Source organism: Trachemys scripta, chromosome 1, assembly GCF_013100865.1.
Source record: "Trachemys scripta elegans isolate TJP31775 chromosome 1, CAS_Tse_1.0, whole genome shotgun sequence".
NCBI classification, from domain to species: domain Eukaryota; kingdom Metazoa; phylum Chordata; order Testudines; family Emydidae; genus Trachemys; species Trachemys scripta.
The window spans coordinates 64,420,354-64,433,450 of NC_048298.1; the positions used below are offsets into that span (position 1 = coordinate 64,420,354).

The 13,097-nt window shown below is 46.0% G+C and overlaps 1 protein-coding gene across 1 annotated transcript in view; it reads right to left on the minus strand.

The window, feature by feature from the left end:
• Window positions 1-13,097, minus strand: part of PTPRR (protein tyrosine phosphatase receptor type R) — a 204,042-nt gene that overhangs the window by 2,850 nt on the left and 188,095 nt on the right. Inside the window, exon 13 of the mRNA XM_034771448.1 lies at window positions 4,208-4,321. Coding sequence (XP_034627339.1) covers window positions 4,208-4,321 — 114 coding nt within the window. The remainder of the gene's footprint in view (window positions 1-4,207; window positions 4,322-13,097) is intronic.

Consider the following 13,097-nt stretch of genomic DNA (forward strand, 5'->3'; position numbering starts at 1 on the left):
GATCACATGTACAGAGAGCAGCTCTTCCTCTCCTCTTTCTAACGCCTACAATGCATCCTGTCTAAACAGCAGACACAGAAGAAATGTTACAGCAGTGACTCATTTCTGCGCCAACAATGCAACTTAGTTAAACTTGAACATAAAAAAGTGTTCAGTGCAGTCCGTTTGGATCAGTTACCTACACCTAATACAGCTGTGTGATAACTCAGCTGGTGGCATTGCTTTCAGGCCAGATATTGGGATAGAATAATAGAATCATAGACTTTAAGGTCAGAAGGGACCATTATGATCATCTAGTCTGACCTCCTGCACAATGCAGGCCACAGAATCTCACCCACCCACTCCTGTATCAAACCTGTCTGAGCCACTGAAGTCCTCAAATCATGGTTTAAAGACTTCAAGATGAAGTCCCACAGTAGGACCTAAGCTAATATCAGTGTTGAACGTGAGTACAGTGGTAAGGGGGTGCTGTACTAGTGGAGCACTAGCTGAGGCTGTACTGCATTACCAGCGTTGTCTTTCAGATAGAAAATGAAACTAAGGCTTTTTCTGTCACCACTGAGGTCCATCGGCCAGTGCCCCTCCCAGAGTTGGGACCCAGAAGCAGTAGGGGCTATTGCAACTTCAGGGTGTAAAAAGCAACTGCAACTTGGCCATTACAGACACACTCTCACCTCCCTTCCCACGCTTGCACCAAGCCAGCTACTTGGAGTTGATATGTGTGTCTGTCTGGGAGGGAGGATATGGCCTGGGAGGAAAGGAATATGCATTGTGACATACACTTTAAACTGCTTTTGCCAACCCTTCATTGAATTAGCTGATTTCAGTGAGAGGTTTGCATCACGTGGAGTGCAGGATCCGGCATCTTTTAATACAAGGCCTGCTAGGCCACAGAAACTATCAGGTTAACTCATTTTAAAATAATCTATGATTTTTCTAAACAAACAAACAAACAAAAAAGGGAAAAAGGGGGAAAAAGACAGCTGATAGGCAGAAATGGGCAAAGAAATTTTAAAACAATTTATTCAACAAATACCTTCTCTTATTTAGATCTTTGTTGGTTTACAACTTTGAAGTCCTTCTGGTTTCCTCATTGCTATTGGATGGCCAAATAGCCAGTTGCAACTGGCAAGGAGACTCACCCGCTAAACAGGCTCAGGCTTGGCCACTGTGAGCCACACATTTGTGACCTCCAAGCTTGATTATTGCTATCCATTATTCCTAGTAATGAAGCCACGTAGCCTGAAAAGCTCTAGCTGGTAGAAAATGCAGCAGCCCATCTGCTTAGTAACAGAGACTGCCATAAGTACACCACCCTAGGGCTTCTGTCTCTGCACTGGCTCCCCACTGAATATAAAGCACATTTCAAGGTCTCTTGGCTGATATTCTAAGCCCTCCATTGACCCTAGCTACTTATATGATCACCTCTTCCTTAGTGACCATGAACTCCCACAACAGCTACGTTCCACTGGACTCATGATGCTGCTTTCCAGTAGGGGGAGGCTTGAAAGTGGCAGACAGAATTTTCACAAGAGCTGGCCCTAGACTATGGAACTCACTCCCACAAGAGCTAAGAATGACCATATGCCTCACATACACCGCACACAAACACAGCCCTACTAATCAAGCTACTTCTCCAACAGGCTGTAGTAGAAGAAAGAGAGATTGCTATTGTTTCTTTTTGACTTGGGAGCCACTGAGATACTACAGTGATACTACATTATCTGTATAATTATCTAGCTCGAGAGACTCATTTTCCTGTTTGTGAATTATTTGCATCCAATTAGTGAAATTCCAGCTTTACTGATTATTGAAAAACTATCCATAGATTTCTTCAGCAAATAACTCCTGGTATGCAGATCATTTATAAACAGATCATTGGGAATATTTGCCATTCCTGCTTTGTTTCTGTGTGTGGGAGTTATATGTATTATGTGGCATTATTCCAAGTTCGCTGATTGGATGATTTCTGTAACTAACCCAGGAGCTGAGTATCTTTCAAATTGCATATTTGGGTGTAAAAAAAATAAATAAATCACAATTTGTTGTTTTAAATTCCACATCTGCAGTAGTATTGGTGTGTTCTGCAGTAACATTTGTTTTCAGAGACTATATAAGCTTAACATTTGATATATATATATATTTTTTCGCCAATATTCTTGAAAAAAAAAAGCTTGTTCCACTGGAATAGTTACCGAATGGGGGCACAAATACTGTAGAAGTGAGACTGTTTGTTTAAAAATGCACATGGAATATCATGGAAAAGAATATTTTGCTGTACTCTCCCTTGCCACAAGGCCCTTCCCCCTGTGCCTCCTAAGTTCTGGCCCTGCCTCCTCCTCAGCGGCGGCTCCAGACACCAGTGCACCAAGCATGTGCCTGGGGCGGCAAGCCGCGGAGGGGCGGCCTGCCGTTCACTCCAAGGGTGGCAGTCAGGCAGCCTTTGGCGGCATGCCTGTGGGAGGTCCATCGGTCCCGCGGCTTCGGCGACAGTTCGGAGGCGGGACCGGCGGACCTCCCGCAGGCATCCCGCCGAATCCGCGGGACCGGTGGACAGCCCGCAGGCATGCCGCCGAAGGCTGCCTGACTGCCGTGCGTGGGGCGGCAAAAAAGCGAGAGCCACCCCTGCTCCTCCTCTCCCCCATCCAGCCAGGGCTGCAGCTGCTCCTCAGCTCCCACTGCCCTTCGACTGCTCGCAGCTGGTAACAGCCATCAGGGTGGAGGGACCTGGCTCCGGGGTGGGCAGAGACCTTGGGGAGCAGTGACTGTGGGGTTGGGACCAGAAGCCCATGCCAGAGTGGGTCAGTCCAGGCAGCTATGGGGAGTCCAAGACCTTCCAACCTGCCCTGGGCAGTGCGACCCAGCGGGTGGAGACACAGGCTGGGGGCTGCTCTTGGGCCCCCCAGCTCCCCATCTGGGCTTACTCCTGCACTGCTGCTGGCAGTGGCACTGCCACCTTCAGAGCTGGGTGCCCAGCCAGCAGCCACCATTCTCTCCGCTCTGCCTCCAGAGCTGGGTGGCTGGAGAAAGGTGGCTGCTATGGGGTGGCTATAGTCTGCTCTCCCCCACCCCCTCACCAGCGCTGCTCCTGGCTCTCCACCACCAGAGGATCCTCCTACATTGGGGGAATCTTCTGGGTAGCATTATGCCAGTTTAAGGGCCTCTTTAGACCAACTCTGCAACATAAAATAGCCACAGAACATGAGAGACTCTGCCCATAAAACTTGTTAAAATTCTGAAATTATCAACCCAATACAAATGTTACCATAAAATTACAAACAAATTTTTAACAAAAATATTTGAAAAGCTATTTTGTTTTTTACTTTTCTGCCAGGACCTGAATTCAGGGAGAAGACACATAGTACCAAGACAGGTTTCAGGGTGGTAGCCCTATTAGTCTGTATGAGGAGTCCTTGTGGCACCATAGAGACTAACAAATTTATTTGGGCATAAGCTTTCATGGGCTAAAACCCACTTCATCAGATGCATCGGGTTTTAGCCCACAAAAGCTTATGCCCAAATAAATTTGTTAGTCTCTAAGGCGCCACAAGGACGCCTCGTTTTTTTTTGATAGTTCCAAGAGTTGATTACAGTACTAACACCTAAAGCAGCTGTGGTCTTTATCATTAGCACCTAACACAGATTAGCACCTAACATAGTTTAACACTCTTGATGTTAGTGATGTAGGAAACTCTTGCAAGAGAAACACAGAGCCCCAAATTCAGGTCCTGACAGAAAAGTGAAAAAGGAAAGAATTTTTCAAAATATTCTGATTTAAAATGTAGGGTGGGATTTTCAGAAGCATTCTGTGTTGATCTAACTGTGCTCTCATTGAAGTCCATAGAAAAACTCACTTTGGCATCGGTAGGAGGAGAATTAGGCAACTCTGTGTGCTTCTGAAAATCTCCAACATAGTTTTCCTTAATTTTTAAATTGTCTCATGTGTTATGTTAATAATTCAGCAATTTAAACACTTTAATTCACCTTTAAGAATGGTGAATCCTTGAAAGTCCTGACATTTGTATATTTCTTACCCAACTGTGACTGTTTTTTAGACAGAGTGTATGATGTAGGACATATCCTACAAGGAGGCAGAGTATTTCTGTTCTGTGAGGTTAACACATATATCAGATCGGAATGTGGCAAACCAGGATTGAAAATGCCACATTGTGTTCTTTGTCTAACTTACAGTTCCACTGCAACTCACCTATCAACTCGTAGCTGGCAGACAATGCTTAATGCATCTACAACGCCTTCTTCCTTCAACTGGTGACAACCAATGGCAGTAGCAATAAAACATCCAGTTCTTCCTATACCAGCACTGAAAGTAAAATTAAAACAAAGGTGAACAGAGCTGACAGATACCAACCTGCATCCTTAAAAGAAGTTGTTCTGATGTTGGATATATGGACCTGAAAATACTCAACATGCAGAAGAGAGACTCATCAGTGGTTAGGTGCATGACTAACTCATCTTTTCTGCTAGATAGAAAATGAATGCTCACAGAGCTGTAGCAGATAAATAGTTGTGGGTTAGTTTGTGAGGCCCATATGTTTTCACTCTGCACAAAAGTGCCTGGAGGGGCAATGTAATGCAAAACCTCTACAGCTCCAATGGACCTGAGGAGTCCGAGTATTCTCTGCTCCAGTTCAAGTGGAGATGTGGAGTGACCAGAGGAATCTGCCCCCAAAAGGCAGCAGAGGATCTGTATTCCGAAGCCCCATCTCCATGGATCTTGCTCAGTTGGAGAGATTCTGCCACAGTTCTCTCCACACTAGCCATGGCTGTATGCAAGAGCAGTAACCATGCTGCCACCCTCTATCAGCCTCCTGTGGTGCTCTGCAATTCTGCAGCGGGAAGAGGGAGTGAGTGCTGCAACTTGCCATGTTCCTCTCCTTGTTTTCTGTCTGGGGAGAGTGTGGAGGAGAGATGGATAAAGTGAGGCACTAAGTAGTTAAATGATTGTCTGTCTCATTTTATCCATCTGTTTAATGGGTATAATACCAGCTATGTACCTCAGAGGAGTGCTGTGAGGCTTAATTCCATTAGTATCTGTAAAGTGTTCTGAGTGTCTTGGATGAAAGGTTTCAGTATGAGTGTTGTTAGGATTATATTTATGCAGTGCAGAGGAACCCAGTCTCAGACTCCTAGCTATGGAATTAAAGATGGGAGTGTATCTGAGACTCAGGAACCCCAGGAGTCAGCAATATTAAACATATAAGGATGCTAAGCCAAAAAGTGAGGGGATAGTCAGAAGCAAAACTGGTAGTCAGAAATGATGATTTCCTGGGGTGAGTCTGAGATCCATAGCTAACAACCTATATCCTTGAATGCCGATACCATCTGGGCAAATGTGTCCAAAATGGGATAGAGATATTTTATACACAGGGGAAGGCATAGGAACTAGCCTAAACAACCAAGTTACTGCACACACATTCTCCTTTTCAAAATATTGTGAAATCCTTTAAAAATGAGGTGCATAAGTTAAAACTACCAATAGTTCAGCACTTTCACAGCAGATTCCCCTACCTCTAAGACCCTGGTAGCATTACAGGATCTATATTTTCCCACGGATTAACTGTTCTTGGATAAATTCTTCAGTGTATTTGACAAAGGCAAGTTCCCATCTCCCCATCATGAGGCAAATGTAGGTCCTATCTTTTTACCTGACTTTACTGCAGACTATGCAAGCGAAATCTGACACTCCTAGACTATAAGGCCAGAAGGGACCATCAAAATCATGTAGTCTGACCTCCTGCATATGTCAGGTCACAGAACCTCACCCACCCACTCCTGTAATAGACTCTGTAACCTCTGTCTGAGTCACTGACATTCTCAAATCTTGATTTAAACAACTTCAAGGTACAGAGAATCTGTTACTTACCCTATATCCCTCTCACAATATATCAGGGCAATTTTGTGATCTACTTATATAGGTATTTTTAAGACACCTATCACTGCACCCCTGTGGCAGTATATTATGATGTTCTGTATTGCTGTATTGTTTGTTTGTTTTGGCTCTAATAGTAGAGTAGTGTTTATTGCTTTTCGGGAATAATTATGTCAAGGCTTAAATTCTCAGAGACTATTTCCCAGAGCTCCCCATACTCCCCACATTTAGGGCTCTAGGCTTCAGCTGCAGGGAGGGAGTCTCAGGGACTTCAGCCCCACGGGGTGGGAGGTGCCGGGGCTGAGGCCTTCAGCTCCTGTGGAAGGGGAGACACCGGGGCTGGGGGGCTTCTACATTGGCTGCAAAGAGAGTGAATACAGCATTTTTCGGCACCCAAAATGTCAGCATCAGGTTCATCAGCATAGGTAGAGGTAGTTTTATTACCCGGGCAGTTCCTGCACCTTATATATTAATTTGTTGCTTCTTCTGGGGGAAAGAGGATATATTTTGTGTAATTTGTGTATTGCACATTATGGGCCAGATTCTCAGTTGGCATAAATCAGCATAGTTTCATTGACTTAAATGGAGCTAAATCAATTTATGCCCGCTGAGAATCTAGCCCTATGCCTCTATTTTTTCTTTATTTGGTCAATAAAATAAATCTCTTACTTTGTATTTGAAGTCCGTTCATTCAAATATACATTCGGTCCAAGACCGCCTAGAGGCCAAAACACACTAGCTTATTTGGATGTACTAGGCTACATACAAAAGATGGTGAGTGAGTCATAGCCCTGGTCTACACTACGAGTTTACGTCGACTTTAGCAGGGTTAAATTGAATTAAGCCTGGACATGTCCACACGACGAAGCCCTTTCGTTCAACTTAAAGGGCCCTTTAAACCGGTTTCTTTACTCCACCTCCGACGAGGGGATTAGCGCTAAAATCGGCCTTTGCGGGTCAGATTTGGGGTAGTGTGGATGGAATTTGACGTTATTGGCCTCCGGGAGCTATCCCACAGTGCTTCATTGTGACCGCTCTGGACAGCACTCTCAACTCAGATGCACTGACCAAGTAGACAGGAAAAGCCCCACGAACTTTTGAATTTCATTTCCTGTTTGCCCAGCGTGGAGAGCACAGGTGACCACGCAGAGCTCATCAGCACAGGTAACCATGATGGAGTCCCAGGTTCTCAAAAGAGCTCCAGCAAGGACAGAACGGGAGGTACGGGATCTGCTCGCCATATGGGGAGACGAATCAGTGCTAGCTGAACTCCGTAGCAGTAAACGAAATGGCAAAATATTAGAAAAGGTCTCAAACACCATGAAGCACAGAGGCCATAACAGGGATGCATGGCAGTGCCGCGTGAAAATTAAGGAGCTAAGGCAAGCCTACCACAAAGCCAGAGAGGCAAACGGAAGGTCTGGGGCAGAGCCGCAAACATGCTGCTTCTACGCGGAGCTGCATGCCATTCTAGGGGGTGCAGCCACCACTACCCCAACCGTGTGCTTTGACTCCGTCAATGGAGAAACACACAACAGGGAAGCGGAAGATGATGATGATGATGATGAAGACAATGAAGATAGCTCACAGCAAGGAAGCGGAGAAACCGGTTTCCCCAACAGCCAGGATATGTTTATCACCCTGGACCTGGAACCAGTAACCCCCGAACTCACCCAAGGCGTGCTCCCAGACCCTGAGGGCACACAAGGGACCTCTGGTGAGTGTACCTTTGTAAATATCACACATGGTTTAAAAGCAAGCGTGTTTAATGATTAATGATTAATTTGCCCTGGCAATCGCGGCCACTACAGCTACTGGAAAAGTCTGTAACGTGTATGGGATGGAGCGGAAATCCTCCAGGGACATCTCCAGAAAGCTCTACAAATCCTTCATGTACTCCCAAAGCCTTTGCAAAAGGTTTCTGGGGAGGGCTGCCTTATCCCGTCCGCCATGGTAGGACACTTTACCACGCCAGGCCAGTAGCACGTAGTCTGGAATCATTGCATAACAAAGCATGGCAGCGTATGGTCCTGGTGTTTGCTGGCATGCAGACAACATCCATTCCTTATCTCTCTTTGTTATCCTCAGGAGAGTGATATCATTCACGGTCACCTGGTTGAAATGGGGTGATTTTATTAAGGGGGCATTCAGAGGTGCCCGTTCCTGCTCGGCTGAACAGATATGTTCCCCGCTGTTAGCCACGCGGTGGAGGGGGGTGAAGGGATCATCCCAGAGAATTGTGTATGTGTGGGGGGGGTAGTTGGGTTTGTGCTGCATGTTAACCCAGAAACCCCAGCCCCTCCTTTTACATTGCAAACCCATTTTAAATGGCCAACCCAACGGGTCCTTGGTATGGGAAATGAGGGCGCTACTGTTTGAAGCCATTCCCACATGTTATGAGGGTTAAAAAAGCCAAAAAACTGTGGCTTACCATGGCTGTCTGCAAGCCGAATTCTGTTGCCTGGCACAGCATGAGTGATCTCTCACACCAAACTGGCAGGCCCTCAATATAAGAGGGAAAATGCGACCTTGTAACGAAAGCACATGTGCTGTGTAATGTGAACAGCAAAATTTAACGTGAAAGAGTGTACCCATTGTTCTCTAAAATGTGGCTTTTTTAACCACCTCTCCCTTCTCCTCCACCAGCTGCAAATGTTTCTCCTTCACAGAGGCTAGCAAAGATTAGAAGGAGAAAACGGCAGACTTGGGGTGATATGTTCACAGAGCTCCAGATGTCCTCCACACTGAAAGATCACAGCAGAATGTGTGGAGGCAGTCAATGTCAGGCTACAGAAAAGCACAATATGAACGAGAGGAGAGGTGGCAGGCTGAATCGTGGGATGAACAGAGCAAGTGGCGGGCTGAAGATGATAGGTGGCGTCAGCTTGCAGACGGAAGGCAAGAGTCGATGCTCCGGCTGCTGGAGCATCAAACTGATATGCTCCAGCGTATGGTTGAGCTGCAGGAAAGGCAGCAGGAGCAGAAACCGCCGCTACAGCCCCTGTGTAACCAACAGCCCTGCTCCCCAAGTCCCATTGCCTCCTCACCCAGATGCCCAAGAACACGGTGGGGGGGCCTCCGGCCACCCAGTCACTCCACCCCAGATGATTGCCTGAGCATCGGAAGGCTGGCCTTCAATACGTGTTAAAGTTTTAAACTGCAGTGTGTCCTTTTCCTTCCCTCCTCCCCCACCCCTCTCAGGCTACCTTGGCAATTATCCCCCTAGTTGTGTGATGAATTAATAAAGAATGCATGAATGTGAAGTAACAATGACTTTATTGCCTCTGCAAGCGGTGCTTGAAGGGGGGAGGGTGGGGTGGGGTGGTTGGTTTACAGGGAAGTAGAGTGAACTGGGTGAGGGGGGCGGAGGCTTCATCAAGGAGAAACAAACAGAAGTTTCACACCGTAGCCTGACCAGTCACAAAACTCGTTTTCAAAGCTTCTCTGATGCGCCCTGCTGTACTCTTCTAACTGTCCTGGTGTCTGGCTGCGCGTAATCAGCGGCCAGGCGATTTGCCTCAACCTCCCACCCCGCCATAAATGTGTCCCCCTTACTCTCACAGATATTGTGGAGCGCACAGCAAGCAGCAATAGCAATGGGGATATTCTTTTCGCTGAGGTCTGAGCGAGTCAGTAAGCTGCGCCAGCACGCTTTTAAAAGTCCAAATGCACATTCCACCACCATTCGGCACTTGCTCAGCCTGTAGTTGAACAGGTCCTGACTACTGTCCAGGCTGCCTGTGTACGGCTTCATAAGCCATGGCATTAAGGGGTAGGCTGGGTCCCCAAGGATCACGATAGGCATTTCAACATCCCCAACGGTTAGTTTCTGGTCCGGGAAGAAAGTCCCTTCCTACAGCTTTCGAAAGAGACCAGAGTGCCTGAAGACGCGAACATCATGTACCTTTCCCGGCCATCCCATGTTGATGTTGGTGAAACGTCCTTTGTGATCCACCAGGGCTTGCAGCAGCATTGAAAAGTACCCCTTGTGGTTTATGTACTCGGTGGCTTGGTGCTCCGGTGACAAGATAGGGATATGGGTTCCATCTATCGCCCCACCACAGTTTGGGAATCCCATTGCAGCAAAGCCATCCACTATGGCCTGCACGTTTCCCAGAGTCACTATCCTTGATATCACCAGGTCTTTGACTGCCCTGGCAACTTGGATCACAGCAGCCCCCACAGTAGATTTGCCCACTCCAAATTGATTCCCGACTGACCGGTAGCTGTCTGGCGTTGCAAGCTTCCACAGGGCTATCTCCACTCACTTCTCAACTGTGAGGGCTGCTCTCATCCTGGTATTCTGGTGCTTCAGGGCAGGAAAGCAAGTCACAAAGTTCCATGAAAGTGCCCTTACGCATGCGAAAGTTTTGCAGCCACTGGGAATCGTCCCAGACCTGCAACACGATGTGGTCCCACCAGTCTGTGCTTGTTTCCCAGGCCCAGAATCGGCGTTCCATGGCATGAAGCTGCCCCAGTAACACTATGATTTGCACATTGCTGGGGCCCATACCTTGTATGAGGGCTGTGTCCATGTCAATTTCCTCATCATTCTCGTCGCCGCACTGCAATCACCTCATCGGCTGGTCCTGGTTTTGCTTTGGCATTTCCTGGCTCTGCATATACTCCAGGACAATGTGTGTGGTGTTCATAGTGCTCATAATTGCCGTGGTGATCTGAGCGGGCTCCATGATCCCAGTGCTATGGCGTCTGGTCTGAAAAAAGGCGCAAAACTGACGGATGGAGGGAGGGGCGACTGACGACATGGCATACAGGTACAGGGAATTAAAAATCAACAGAGGTGGCTGTGCATCAGGGAGAAACACAAACAACTGTCACACAGAATGGCCCCCCCAAAGATTGAACTCAAAACCCTGGGTTTAGCAGGCCGTTGATTTCACAGAGGGAGGGGGAAGCAAATGAATACATCTATTTTTTACATCTTAAGCTGGCAGCAGACGGTGCAGCATGACTGATAGCCCTTGGCATCTTCTGGGTGCTTGGCAGAAGATACTGTACTACGACTGCTAGCCATCATCGTCAAGACGGTTCAATAGGACTGCCGGCAGGACTGAGTCTCCAGGAGACAAAGCATGTCTGCCCAGGTGCCTCTGATTGAACTGGAATACGACGATGATGGATACCAGTCGTAATACACCATCTACTGCCAAAAGGCAAGGGGCTGCTACTGTGTAGCAATGCAGCCCCACGTCTGCCGGCACCCAGATGACATATGGTGACAGTGAGCTGAGCTGAGCTGAGCGGGCTCCATGCTTGCCGTGGTATGTTGTCTGCACAGGTAACCCAGGTAAAAAGGCTTGAATCGATTGTCTGCCGTTGCTCTGACGGAGGGGGAGGGGCCTGAAGGCATGTACCCAGAACCCCCCGTGACACTGTTTTGCATCATCAGGCATTGGGATCTCAACCCAGAATTCCAATGGGCAGCGGAGACTGCGGGAACTGTGGGATAGCTACCGGAAGTCGACGCTAGCCTCGGTGCTGTGGACGCGGTCCGCCGGCTTCATGCACTTAGAGCATTTTATGTGGGGATACACACAATCGACTGTATAAAACCGATATCTATAAAACCGACTTCTATAAATTCGACCTAATTTCGTAGTGTAGACATACCCATAGACTAGTATAAGATTTGGATGGGCATTTCAAATGACAGAGGAAACTTCTGTACCTTTAAAGTGCAATACTAGTCTGAAAACTGGTTGTATAAAACAAACTTTCTTACTTAGTGGATCTGCTCTCTCTGTGTATTCAGAGTCACATCTGATGATTTAAATGACAAAAATAAATGTGTACTCCTTTTTCTCCTCTTAGCACTACAGAAATAACTCTGCTTCTGGAAGGTGAGATGGATTATATTCTTTCTTACACATAATGCCCTGAGTGGACATGCTATTGAAGCACATGGGACAGCAGCCAGCATTTGTATGTTATTTTTTTCCATTTTACTTTTCAAATGTATTTTTTTTTGCGATTTTGATAATAATTTAAAAACCTAAAAAGATTTTTATAGCCTTTCTGCGCCAGGTTGAGGGTCATGTTTTGTCCTCTGGTGAGCATGCAGTGCTGCCACTTGAAATAAATGAGAGCTGCCATATGTATCCCACGCAAACAGCCCCAAATTTGAAAGTTTTGTGAGATCTGGATACCTCTAGCCCATAAATCAGAAGATTAAAATGTGGGAAAGTATGTTGCTAGAAGAGGGAGTATGACACTGTCACTACAGCATCATGTTCATTTTATTAGGGACACTGTGATTTCAGACCCCCCACCATGTTATTTACCTCCGAATGACACCAAATTCCATTGTGCCCCTCCTCATGAAAAAGCATTACTGCATATATGGGAACCTAGACGTTCATACATAGATTTGTGGATTGCTTAAGAAAACAAAACAAAATAGTAAAGAGAGATGGGCAAAATTGGGGTGCTTATGGTTTTGGAAAATCTCCTTGGATTTGGTTTGGCATAATGAGGGGTTGTTCAAATCTCTGGATCCCATTTATCCAAACCCAGAAATGTTGAGCTAGTAGAGGTAGTTTGAGAAGAAAAATTCTGGTTTTGACCTATGTCTAGCAAAAAATGCTTTATATCACCATGATTATAAGAGAAAACAAGCAGGAAATATTTTTTTTCGAGGTTGCTTCATCTCCTAACACCTTTTTCAAGTAATATAACAAATTTGAAATCGTCTACTACTATTTCATGATGTTCAATTTCGTTCACTACAGTACACAGAGTAAAATGATAGATGATTAACAGAACTGACTGAATTCTGATGAACAAAATGGGCAGCATTAGGTTCACTATGATTTGTGGGGTAACACTATTTATGATTTGTGAGTATTCAGCCAACTGCCAAGCAGCTGTGAAAATGTTCACAAACCCCGGAATGATCATGAATTTTAGCACTAATGTGTATTCATCTGAAAAATTTTACCTCAAGTTTGTGATTCATTATTCTCCCTTTAAAAAAGTTTCAGGCATCCAATTATGGGGCAGAACATGTGACTAATCATACAACATGAATAATGGACAACAAATAGCTAAAGTGAACAGTGTACAATATGGAACACAGACTGAAAACTATTCCTCACAACTGTCTTTCAAACCCTTACCTAATTCATTAGCAGAAATCAGGATTGGTCCAGGAACTATTCACTACCAAAATATGGCTAAATTTCTAAAA